General features: G+C 42.8%; 1 protein-coding gene across 2 annotated transcripts in view; it reads left to right on the plus strand.

The window, feature by feature from the left end:
• LOC135556192 (collagen alpha-1(XXIV) chain-like) overlaps window positions 1–13,791 on the plus strand; it is a 205,384-nt gene that overhangs the window by 121,135 nt on the left and 70,458 nt on the right. For both annotated transcript variants that reach the window (XM_064989185.1, XM_064989186.1), the window contains exons 24-26: window positions 1,403–1,447; window positions 9,733–9,786; window positions 12,017–12,070. In XM_064989185.1, coding sequence (XP_064845257.1) covers window positions 1,403–1,447; window positions 9,733–9,786; window positions 12,017–12,070 — 153 coding nt within the window. The remainder of the gene's footprint in view (window positions 1–1,402; window positions 1,448–9,732; window positions 9,787–12,016; window positions 12,071–13,791) is intronic.

The raw sequence follows: 13,791 nt of genomic DNA on the forward strand, positions 1-13,791 counted from the left end.
AACTTCCTAATATTGAGTTGCACCCCATTTTGCCCTCAGAACTGCCTCAATTCGTTGCGGTATGGACTCTACAAGGTGTCGAAAGCGTTCCACAGGGATGCTGGCCCATGTTGACTCCAATGCTTCCCAAAGTTGTGTCAAGTTGGCTGGTGGTCCTTTGGGTCGTGCACCATTCTTGATACACACATACATACAAACTGTGAAAAACCAAACCGTGTTATAGTTCTTAACACACTCAACCGGTGTGCCTGGCACCGACTACCATAACCCATTCAAAGGCACTTCAGTATTTTGTCTTGCCCATTCACCCTCTAAATGGCACACATACACAATCTATGTCTCAATTGTTTCAAGGCTTAAAAATCCTTCTTTAAACTGTCTCCTCCCTTCCATCTACACTGATTGAAATGGATTTAACAGGTGACGTCAATAAGGGATAATAGCTTTCACCTGGATAAACCACGGTCAGTCTGAGTCGCGGTTCCTGATGTTTTGTACACTCAAAACCATTGATCACGTGACACCGTTCATTCTTATGTGAAGACTCAACAGTGCATTGAAGCCAGATTAAGTCGGTTAAGATGGCTTCTCATGCAGACATGACATGCACAGTTTGAGCTACTCCAGGAAGTGACGTTGCAGGCTAGCTCAGTGTTGCCCACTCTCATTGAGTAAATCGAGTTGAAGGCTGACCGGGGTATTGCAGGTTGCCATTAGCAACTAAATATCCTTATAACTTCTTCTGTGTGCGTTTTTAAAATAATCAGTTCAAGGACATATTGTACTGCACATCTGGTGTATTAGAAGCAATGATTGGTACCGTGATTAAAAATAATAATAATATATATATATATATAACCATGAACTTTGCCATTTTTCCATTCACTATAATGGGGGAATCCTGTTTTCTACTAACAAAGCCTGCAGTACTGATATCAGCCTTGATCTTCCGGGGCGACAATGAAAGGAGCAGTCGGTTTCCCCTGGTGTGAACCCTGCACAATGCCTTGTGCCGTCGTCTTCACTGCGACACAATGTAGCAGAGGTTTATCAGTAGGAATTCCCCTTCAGTGTTTTCCTCAAAATGCCATGCAGTAAGTCAGTGTCTCTGCGTTGGGTACTTGGGTTAGTTCAAGGTGGGGCTGGTTGGTTGTCTAATAGATGTGTTGCGCCTCGTTATTAAGACGGAGAAGGAATTCTCCTTAAAGCATAATGACAACCCACAGGAGTGAAAGAAACAGAAACAGAGGAAATCAAGAGTGTCACCATGTGTGCTTTAATCATTTGTTTATTAACTCTTGTGCAAGCTGTTGATCATGTGAAAGTGCAACCAACGGCTGGATCTTTAATGCACACAGAAAGCTAGCTAACTAATGTTCTGTTTTGATGTTCTGGTTTTCAGGGGGAGACGGGGGAACTTGGCGGCCTTGGAAAAAATGGACCGCAAGTGAGTCTGGTGTTTTGAGCTGACAATGCACACATGAAAACACCGCAGCGCTAGCGGCAAGATGAGATACTTCGAATTTGTTAATGTACAGCAATTGGAATAACTAATTAAGCCACTACTTCCTGCCGAGAACATGAAGGTTTTCATTATGTTTTTCCCTAATCCCCATAGTATAGGAAGAACGTTGATGTAGAGTGGTTGGCTTTCGTTGGCTTTCGTTAGTCTGTGTGCAGTGATGGAGATGTAAGGGTCCTTAGGTGGTTTTGTAGGGTAGGGAGATGGAGGAGTGAAAGGATAGGGAAGGAGGTGATGGTGGTAGAGGAGGAGAAGGCAGGGAGGAAGAGGTCGAGGATGCGGGGTAGGGAGGTAGAGGATAAATAGAGATTAAGAGGAGTAGGAGGCAGGAGCATTGAGGAAACTACATTAGTATTTTTGATGTCTTGCTGTTATCCTTCTGACCTACAGTTAATGTAGTCCTAGAGAGGAATTTTCTCCATGCCTAAAATGAGTGTGTTTCTATCCAGAAATTGGCAGACCACCACTGTAGAGTATAAGGAGCTCCAGTCAGTGATGTTCTCTGGAAGTGACCTCATTTTGGACTTGCGTTCTTTTGTTTGTGCGAGACTCAATTCTTTGGGGAGTAAAATTGTCTCTTCAGGGAAACTAACTGCATAACTGGAATCGTGTTGTTGCCCTTAGCAACATACACAAACTGTACATGTATACAGTACAAATGCACTACAACAACAACAAAATTGACTATCCAGATGTTTGGCCAGTGTCTTAATCAATCTATGATAATCAATCTTCATTCATCAATAACAAGTATTTTAATGGCTGCACCACTGATGGAACAAAAACATCTGTGGAATAATACAATCACTTTGGATTGGTCTAATTAACTGTAAAACTGCAATGTTTCAAAAGTCTGTCTGTTGTTTTATGGTCCGGATAGTCTTCTGATACTCAATACAAACACAGCAACATGTTTTCCCATGCAAGAAATCTACACACAAGCCCCCCTAACATCTCATATCTTAATGCATTATGCCTCTCTGTGTTGCATCCCAAATGACACCCAGAGCCCTGGTCAAAAGTAGTGCACTATGTAGGAAATAGGGTGCCATTTGGGACATACTCTTTTTTTGTTGCATAGAAGAGCACATATCAGAGGTATTAACCACCCACCACAGACTGTTGCTAGCGAGCTAGGGCCCTTTGAAGCCAAGGAGCCTCAGGCTCCATGTAAAAAAATATATATATCTGCTCGGAAAACACATGGAGGCTCTAATGAAGGCCATTACATCACTTTCCAAATAAATATCATCTGGAAGGTCTGAAGAGAGACTGTCGACAGGTTGGCTAACTGCGGGTTAGCCCTGGGTCAGCATATTCCTGGGCTGTTTGTGATTGTGTTCACTAAGGCTTCATTGTGTCACCTAGAGAGCCCTTACAGCAACATGTTGCCCATAAAGTGTTTGAACTGATCATTTATTGGGAGTTTGTAGGATGTGCTGTATTTTGGGCCATGTTAGATTGGCTAGTCAAGTGTTCCATTTCAGTGTGACCCCCCCCCCCCAATCAAATCACAGTAGTAAAAAAATGAAATGCCTCTGAATTTAATTACTGCTGAGGGAATTGACAGATTCGTGCTTTGCTTTGAAACATGTGGGTGAGAGACTAGTAGCACTTGATAACAGAGAAGGTTCTCTTGTATAGTACCTACAAAGGTAATTTCAGTCTCTCTTCTTGGCTGCTGCTCTGCTCTACTTATAACCTTCACTGTGACACACATCTGAATCCAGGGCTAAGGAAGCAGACAGACACACACACGCACCTGAGAAAGCAGATCGCTGCAGACTGCAATTTGAAAACTGAGAGCCCCATCTGAAGAGGCCCTGTCATAGAAAGCCCTTGAACCAGTTTTCTACTGTTAAATGATACAGGATACTAGGCTTGGGGGGGTATCCAGATTGTCATACCTTCATGCCGACCTTGTGCCATACCCTGGATATTCGGTAATGCAGGCACTGAACACAAGGGGCACTATTTTCTAACCTCACTGCCTCTGTTTTCCGAATGTTAGCAATGCTAACAAGTACATGTCAAAACCCATAGAGAATACTAAGTAAATGCTAAACAGCCTCTGACCAAAACTATTTAAAGGAAAGACATCCCAGTTCATAATGTTATACAAGTAACAAAAAAATGCGACTCGCAGTTTGCTGCAAAAACTGTAAGACTGGCCAATAGCTACTACCCCCAGACCATCAAGCTGCTGAATAGCCACCACTAGTCAGCTACCTGCTCCCCCGTCCTCGTCCTGTCCTTCCAGACTATCCTACCCACCCAGGTGAAATGAAGATAGGTGAAAAGAAGAACACTATCTTCTTTATCCCCTAACGTACTGCAGAAGTCAACCCGAGGGTATTTACTTAAAAAAGTAGTAACAAATATTAATGTCTTAAAAAACGTAAAGGAAATTGTTTCAATAGTGTTGGAATATACGGTATACCGCCATGTTGTCCCAATTCATGCCTCAATTAAGGGATTTTGTATGGATCTGGAGACACTAGTGTTCCCATGTTTCCCAAGGCTGCCTGCCTTTGCCTTTACTCACAGACACTACAGTACAAATCAGTTGCTGGCATGCCTGGGGCTACGCTCGGACTTCTACCTTACAGTAGAGGTGTGTTCTGCGGTTGCCTACTGTGTTTTCACAAGTTAGTTTGTTGTTTAATATATACATTAGAACAGACAGGAATGTACATACGAGCTATCTGGTTGGCACCCGCTCTTATCACAACAGCTGTGGATGATTAAGACTCCCATCCACACACAGAACAGGAGACTCTCAACTGTCACACACGGGAGTGTTCAGAGGACCCAGTGTACTGTACAGCACTGCAGTGTCTGTCTGCGTGCGTCTTTCACACCTCTGGCCATATTGCCCCAGCCCCAGTGGCCTCTCTGTTTAGCAATTGCCAGACGGCATTGGCTTTAGATTTTCCAGGAAAATCTCACTTCTTCCTCCCCCCTTTTTTCTCCTCCCATCCTATTTCCCCACTTCCTTCAATCGCATCAATGACTAATGGAGTCCAGAAGTGTGGTCACAATTCTGGCTCTGTGTACGGCTCTGTCTGTCCCGATCCCCACTCTATACATCCCTCTTCTCAGACTCAGACGGGAGTTCTACAGGCTACGTCTAACCTGCCACAGATGTGTTCTGTCTCTGTCAAACGCACCACATATTGAGGAACTAAGAGCTGATGGGGGGGGGAAGATAGAAAATACATTTTGAAAAAGACAAGAAACGTAGCCACAGAAACACACGTGGAAGTATGGTACGTCTCTTGTGCAACAAGGACGTTTTGGTCATGCATATTTGCCTCGTACATAGTAAGACAACCACAGTGACCACACTGGGTTTAGCGGTTGGCCAGACTGGGGACGTTTTCACCAGCCTTTCAGGATTCACTGGGGCAAGAGACGTTTCTCCTCTCGTCGACTATCCACTCCTCTCCTTACCGTCGACACTGGCGCTGGGCCAAACCTCAGCCCTTTATCCAGCCCTTCATTCTCATTTTTACATTAGCCTGCATTCTCTTTGTTAGCCAGCGTTTTAGGCGAAGGACAGTAGGATGTGGCAGCACTCTTCTAGTGAGAGTAGAACTGCTGCTGTAGGCCTACTACAAAGGGCTGGGTGGCAGAACACAGTGTAGAATCAGCCCAGGTTGAATCAAAATCAAATCACTTTTGATTTGTCACATGTGCCGAACACAACAGGTGTAGTTCACCTTACCTGTAACTGCTTACTTACAAGCCCTTAACCAACAATGCAGTTCAAGAAATAGAGTTAAGAAAATATTTACCAAATAAACTAAAGTAAAACATTTAAAGTAACACAATAAAATAACAACAGGGGCTACCAGTACTGAGTCAATGTGCGGGGGTACAGGTTAGTCGAGGTAATTTGTACATGTAGGTAGGGGTAAAGTGACTATGCAAGATAACACACAGCGGATAACAGCAGTGTAAAAACAAAGGGCAGGGGTGTCAATGTAAATAGGTCCGGGTGGCCATTTGATTAGCTGTTCAGCAGTCTTATAGCTTGGGGGTAGAAGCTGTTAAGGAGCATTTTGGTCCTAGACTTGGCGCTCTGGTACCGCTTGCCATACGGTAGCAGAGAAAACAGTCTATGACTTGGGTAACTGGAGTCTTTGACAATTTTTGGGGCCTTCCTCAGACACTGCCCCGAGTATATACAGTGCCTTGCGAAAGTATTCGGCCCCCTTGAACTTTGCGACCTTTTGCCACATTTCAGGCTTCAAACATAAAGATATAAAACTGTATGTTTTTGTGAAGAATCACCAGCAAGTGGGACACAATCATGAAGTGGAACGACATTTATTGGATATTTCAAACTTTTTTAACAAATCAAAAACTGAAAAATTGGGCGTGCAAAATTATTTATATCTTTATGTTTGAAGCCTGAAATGTGGCAAAAGGTCGCAAAGTTCAAGGGGGCCGAATACTTTCGCAAGGCACTGTAGGTCCTGGATCGCAGGAAACTTGACCCCAGTGATGTACTGGGCCGTGTGCATTACCCTATGTAAGTGCCTTACGGTCAGATGCCGAGCAGGGGTATGCGCAATGCCGTCGGGGGTACGCCAAATAAAAATGTGATTCACATAAAGAATAAAGGATCACATAAGAATTGTCTTCACATTTTCAAACAGTCAATTTAGTAAAAACCCGCGTCCATAGAGACACATACCTACTGGTAGTACTGCTACTTCCAGCAGTACTACACCTGCACCTGTCGACGACACAAGTTGTTCTGCTTCCATGAGCACATCCAATGCTAGCATCAGTAATTTTACATTTGTTGTTAGCCCAGCTAGCATGGACACTGACAGTTGTGAATCTGATGCAGCCCGGGAAAGCAACGAACAACAGACTGGGATGTTGGACCATCGAAGAGGCGTAAATATAATGAGAACTACATTGATTTGGGGTTCACTTATATTGGGAGTAGTGCCTTTCCCCAGTCACAGTGCGTTATCTGTGTAAAAGTACTATCTCACAACTCGATGAAACCTTCACTCTTGCACAGACATTTAGAAACAAAACTAGCCCATTTGAAAAATAAGTCACAGGAGTTTTTTGAGTGAGAATTAAGATAACCTTTGAGTAGGTAGACATGTATAAAATCAACAGATACCATTAATCAGAAGGGGCTAGAAGTGTCTTATATGGTGAGCTACCGAGTGGCGAGGACAGGCAAGTCCCATACTATTGTGGAGGACTTCATTATTCCTGCTGCCACAGATATGGCTGGGACATTGCTGGGGGAAAAGGCCAAAATAAACTATACAGACAATTTCACAACGCACCAGTGACATGGCAGGAGATGTTTTGAAACAATTACTGCTTCGTATACATGCCAGTGAATTCTATGGATTACAGCTGGATGAGTCAACAGATGTGGCGGGCCTGGAACAGCTCCTGGTATACAGTTGAAGTTCGGAAGTTTACATACACTTAAGTTGGAGTCATTAAAACTCGTTTTTAAACCACTCCACAAATTTCTTGTTAACAAACTATAGTTTTGGTTAGCGTTTTATGACGTCTACATTGTGCATGACACAAGTCATTTTTCCAATAATTGTTTATTTCACTTACAATTCACTGTATCACAATTCCAGTGAGTCAGAAGTTTACATACACCAAGTTGACTATGCCTTTAAACAGTTTGGAAAATTCCTGAAAATGATGTCATGGCTTTAGAAGATTCTGATAGGCTAATTGACATCATTTGAGTCAATTGGACGTGTACCTGTGGATGTATTTCAAGGCCTACCTTCAAACCCAGTACCTCTTTGCTTGACATCATGGGAAAATCAAAATAAATCAACCAAGAACTCCGAAATTGTAGATCTCCACAAGTCTGGTTCATCCTTGGGAGCAATTTCCAAATGCCTGAAGGTACCACGTTCATCTGTACAAACAATAGTACGCAAGTATAAACACCATGGGACAACGCAGCCATCATACCACTCAGGATGGAGACGCATTCTGTCTCCTAAAGATGAAAGTACTTTGGTACGAAAAGTGCAAATCAATCCCAGAGCAACAGCAAAGGACCTTGTGAAGATGCTGGAGGAAACGGGTACAAAAGTATCTATATCCACAGTAAAATGAGTCCTATATCTTCTTAACCTGAAAGGCAGCTCAGCAAGGAAGAAAACCACCATAAAAAAGCCAGACTACGGTTTGCAACTGCACATGGGGACAAAGATTGTACTTTTTGGAGAAATGTCCTCTGGTCTGATGAAACAAAAATAGAACTGTTTGGCCATAATGACCATTGTTATGTTTGGAGGAAAAAGGGGGAGGCTTGCAAGCAGAAGAACACCATCCAAACCGTGAAGCACAGGGGTGGCAGCATCATGTTGTGGAGGTGCTTTGCTGCAGGAGGGACTGGTGCACTTCACAAAATAGATGGCATCACGAGGTAGGAAAATTATGTGGCTATATTGAAGCAACATCTCAAGACATCATCCAGGAAGTTGAAGCTTGGTCGCAAATGGGTCTTCCAAATGGACAATGACCCCAAGCATACTTCCAAAGTTGTGGCAAAATGGCTTAAGGACAACAAAGTCAAGGTATTGGAGTGGCCATCACAAAGCCCTGACCTCAATTCTATAGAAAATTTGTGGACATAACTGAAGAAGCGTGTGCGAGCAAGGAGGCCTGCAAACCTGACTCCGTTACACCAGCTCTGTCAGGAGGAATGGGCCGACATTCACCCAACTTATTGTGGGAAGCTTGTGGAAGGATACCTGAAATGTGTGACCCAAGTTAAACAATTTAAAGGCAATGCTATCAAATACTAATTGAGTGTATGTAAGCTTCTGACCCACTGGGAATGTCATGAAATAAATAAAAGCTGAAATAAATCGTTCTTTTTACTATTATTCTGACATTTCACATTCTTAAAATAAAGTGGTGATCTTAACTGACCTAAGACAGGGAATTTGTACTAGGATTAAATGTCATTGACATTGTGAAACTGAGTTTAAATGTATTTGGCTAAGGTGTATGTAAACCTCTGACTTCAACTCTTTATAGTATACGTGGTATATTATTGCGGGAGCATATTGCGTTTACGGGCCTATGATCACCATGCTTAATGCCAAGTGTCAGCTGGAGTAGTGTAAAGCTCGCCGCCATTGTACTCTGGAGCGGTGGAAACTCATTCTCTGGAGTGATGAATCACTCTTCACCATCTGTCAGTCTGACAGATGATTCTGGGTTTGGCGGATGTCAGGAGAATGCCACCTGCCTGAATACATCGTGCCAGCTGTAAACTTTGGTGGAGGAGAAATAATAGTCTGGGGCTACATCATACAATGGCATTCAAGACGATTCTGTGCTTCCAACTTTGTGGCAACAGTTTGGGGAAGGCCCTTTCCTGTTTCAGCATGACAATGCCCCCGTGCATAAAGCGAAGTCCGTACAAAAATGGTTCGTCGAGATTGGTGTGGAAGAAAGTGACCGGCCTGCAGAGAGCCCTGACCTCAACCCCACTGATGGTGTGAATTGGAATGCCATCTGTGAGCCGGGCCTAATCGGCCAACATCAGTGCTCGACCTCACTAATGCTTGTGTGGCTGAAAGGAAGCAAGCCCCCGCAGCAATGTTCCAACATCTAGTGGAAAGCCTTCCCAGAAGTGTGGAATTTGAAATAGCAGCAAAGATGGGCCCAACTCCATATTGATGCCCATGCTTTTGGAATGAGATTTTTCGATGAGCAGGTGTCCATATACATTTGGTCACGTAGTGTATATGCCTGTCATTTCTTTATCCACAGCAGTGTGTAGCCTAGGAATATGGCTTGTGAATAGTGTGAAAAGAATGTCTGTTTTTATTGCCTTGTTCATTCAACACCAAATTAGCATTTGACATGATTTGCATTGCCTCATTACTTTTTAACAACATAAAACATTGCATGTACTAATTAATTACATTTGTTCAGTTTCATGTGCTCAAATTTCATTGAGGGATTTTCCCTGGTGCCTTCATGTAATTTCCTTTTACAAGCATGTGATTGCAGTTCTTTCCCCATCCTTACATCACCATTACATAGTTATCTATGAACATACTGATGGGTGGGGATCATGTCTCCTCTAATAGACATACTTTACCCGGATGTTTGTATACTATTGATCTCTTTCTCTCTCTCTCTCTGTCTCTCTCTCTCTCTCCCTCCCTCCTTTGCAGGGTCCAGTGGGCCTGATCGGGATGTCAGGGGGAGTAGGAGAAGCTGGTGAAAAGGTAGCATGTTTTTTTTTAGGGCCATTAGGCTGTCAAAGTACATTGCTGTACTTCCCAAGTTCTGTCATGTCACCCCGCTCCTCCACACACTCCACTGGCTTCCAGTCGAAGCTCGTATCCACTACAAGACCATGGTGCTTACCTACGGAACAGAAAGAGGAACTGCCCTTCCCTGCCTTCAGGCTATGTTCAAACCCTACACCCCAACCCGAGCCACCTCTAGTCTCTTGGCAAAAATAAAATAGATACATAACCTGAACTGGCACTTGCACTTAACCCCCCCCACACTTCCTAGTTCCAACTCTACTGATAAAATAAAGTAGCTATGTCTGTAATACAGTATGTGTTTGTCCCACCTAGCTATTTTAAGATGAATGTACTAACTGTAAATCGTTCTGGATTAGAGCGTCTGCTAAATGACTCAAATGTAAAATGTAGATTTCCGTAAACCAGCCATGTCAATGTCACACTTTGAAACAGAACTTGCAATGTAAAAGTGGTCTTTTCCACTTTGTTGCAAAGCAAGCAAACGTGCACAAACACACTCACACACATACTACACACATAGGGCTGGGTCATAAGTGAGTCATTTTAAGTGCTGATGCTGTATGACGAGAGAGACACCCTGGAGGCTGTTTCCCAACTAGTTCCTGTGCTGAAAACCAGTGGTGGTCGGTGCCGTTTAAGATGAGGGAGAAGGATTTTGTTTTCATGAGCATGGTCTTATTTCTTTTACAGCATGTTGGATGACTGTCATTCATATTCCATTCACCCAGTTCAATGTAACATCGATAAGTTTAGGCTATTACGTGATACTCAAATTTTCCCTGTACCCATCATGAGGTTGCTACAACCTAACCAATGAATGAAAGTTTACTTTCGTCGAGAGATCTTTGAGTAATCAAGGTTTACAGACAGTGACACATTCAATGCCACCTCGCACATATCTAGCTGATCTAGGGTGTAATCATTAGTCAACCAGTTGCAAATGAGAGTTTCTATTTGGACAAATGCAGGTATGTTTATCCCCGTTTCATTCTGTTTGCTTCAGTTTAAGAAAAGTTTTTTAACGGAATCGGCGGAATGAATACACTCCCAAATCACACGCTAGCACACTTTCATAGCAGCCACATAAAAACGACATGATCACTTTGCTCGTTGTGTATATAACTCCTTCTTGCAACTATCTATGCTCTCTCCTCCTCTCACCTTTCCCCTTCGCTTGTGGACTTCAGTGTACAACACTTCAGCTGTCTGTGACAAGGTGAAGAAAAACTTTCCAAGCCAAACCTTCATATCATGACTGCTAACCGCTACACGCAGCCTACATCGTTGTCACCACATAGTCAACATACTGTAGCTACTAGAACTAATGCGTTAGTAACCCAGCTACAATCATGCAGTACAGTCTACAGTCAGAATGCTGTTTAGCAATACATTTATAAAAGCAAAAGCGTACCTTGGCTTGGAAGAGTTCCAGAGTTTGATAGGCATAACCAGCTAGCTAACTTACTGTAGTATCCCTCTCTGTTTGATCACATGATGCAAAAATGCACCATCATATAATGCAAACTGAAAGTATTTTGAAAGTTCGCATAGCTTCAAAACTTGATTACTGACAAGCAAAACATTTTGGGTCTATGGGTCTATGTCAAGAATGGACTGATGAAATAAATACCAAAATATTGTTTTTGGGTGGAGTTTTCCCATCGATTCAAGGCCTGGGTTTAAGAGCTGTCAGTGCAGCGGTAGGTGGTGGGGTTTGATGTATGAAGGTTAATAATAATAATACTTATACACTCCCTGAGAGTGGGGTCACAGCCTGGCCTGCTATTGGGGCGGCAGGTAGCCTAGTGGTCAGAGTGTTTGGCCAGTAAGCGAAAGGTTGCTAGATCGTCAATCCCCGAGCTGACAAGGTAAAAATATGTCCTTCTGCCCCTGAAGGCAGTTAACCCACTGTTCCTAGGCAGTCATTGTAAATAAGAATTTGTTCATAACTGACTTGTCTAGTTAAATAATCATTTTAAAAAAGATCAACGGTGACCCTGGCGCAGTTAGTGTTAAGTGTCTTGCTCAAGGGCACGTCAACAGATCTTTTAACCTTGTCGGCTCAGGGATTCGAACTTCGGCTACTGGCCTAACGCTCTAACCGTTAAACTACCTGCTGCCCCGTTGAGGTTGGTTCAGGGGTTAATGATCCCTCTCCTTTCCTGTGTCTTCTGTTTCTCAGGGAGGTCGTGGTCCTGCAGGTCCATTGGGTCCTCCTGGCGAGAAGGGGTCCGGGGTAGGTACAGAACGTCTACGTATACACCACTTAGCGAGGGTGTCTGGAACTGTCGCGCCAGTGGCATTGCATGTCTGTGAATGATGTAGTTGTGGTCCATCTGAGTAGGAATGCTATTTCATATCTTTGGATTTCAGGCCTGAGTAGCTGTCTTAGTGTTCCGTATACTGTCATTGAGTGATTCCTCATGAAACCAGGACACTGAACAAGCATGATTTGGGGGATATTCACGAAATTTAAACTATAGAATTGCCATTTGGGAGGAAGGATTGTTGACATATATTTGACATTTGTAATTAAAAGTATGATGAATAATTAACCAAAGTTGGCATATTTATGACATTTTGGCATTACCCAGGCCAATATAATGTTTAATCTGTAGGTGCTACAAAGCAAAAATGTCTGTCATATGAAGGTTTACTGCTTGCTCTGTTATATGAGTAGTATTTTGATTTCGATAATATTTTATATATTATATATATATACACACACACACAGTACCAGTCAAACGTTTGTACACGCCTACTAATGAAAGTGTTTTTCTTTATTTTTCTTATTTTCTATATTGTAGAATAATAGTGAAGACATCAACACTATGAAATAGCATTTATGGAATCATGTAGTAACCAAAAAAGTGTAAAACAAATCAAAATATATATAGCCACCCTTTGCTTTGATGACAGCTTTGCACACTCTTGGCATTCTCTCAACCAGCTTAATGAGGTAGTCACCTGGAATGCCTTTCAATTAACAGCCTTGTTAAAAGTTAATTTGTGGAATTTTTATTTCCTTCTTAATGCATTTGAGCAAAGAGAAATGACAGTCCATCCTTACTTTAAAACATGAAGGTCAGTCAATCCAGAAAATGTCATGAACTTGCAGTTGCAAGAAACATTAAGCAGTATAATGAAACTCGCTCTGATGAGGACCGCCACAGGAAAGGAAGACCCAGAGTTATCTCTGCTGCAGAAGATAATTCATTAGTTACCAGCCTCAGTAATTCCAGCCCAAAAAAATGCTTCACGGAGTTCAAGTAACAGACACATCTCAACATCAACTGTTCAGAGGAGACTGCTTTAATCAGGCCTTCATGGTCGAATTGCTGCAAAGAAAACACTACTAAAGGACACCAATAAGAAGAAGAGACTTGCTTGGGCCAAGAAACATTGACATTAGACCGGTGGAAATCTGTCCTTTAGACTGATGAGTCCAAATTTGAGATTTTTGGTTCCAACCGCTGTGTCTTTGTGAGATGCAACGTATGTGAATGGATGATCTCCACATGTGTGGTTCCCACCGTGAAGCATGGAGGAGGAGATGTGAGGGTGTCGGGGTACTTTGCTGGTGAAACTGTCAGTGATTTATTTAGAATTCGATGTACACTTAACCAGCATGGCTACCACAGCATTCTGCAGCGATACGCCATCCCATCTGGTTTGCGCTTAGTGGGACTATCATTTGTTTTTAAACAGGACAATGACCCAACACACCTCCAGGCTGTGTAAAGGCTATTTGACCATGAATTAGAGTGATGGAGTACTGCATCAGATGACCTGGCCTCCACTTCCACTTGACCTCAATCCAATTGAGATGGTATGGGATGAGTTGGACCGCAGACTGAAGGAAAAGCAGCCAACAGGTGCTCAGTGTATGTAGGAACTCCTTCAAGACTGTTGGAAAAGCATTCCAAGTGAAGCTGGTTGAGCTAAAAAATGTTTTAA

This window comes from Oncorhynchus masou, chromosome 15 (genome assembly GCF_036934945.1).
Source record: "Oncorhynchus masou masou isolate Uvic2021 chromosome 15, UVic_Omas_1.1, whole genome shotgun sequence".
NCBI lineage: Eukaryota > Metazoa > Chordata > Actinopteri > Salmoniformes > Salmonidae > Oncorhynchus > Oncorhynchus masou.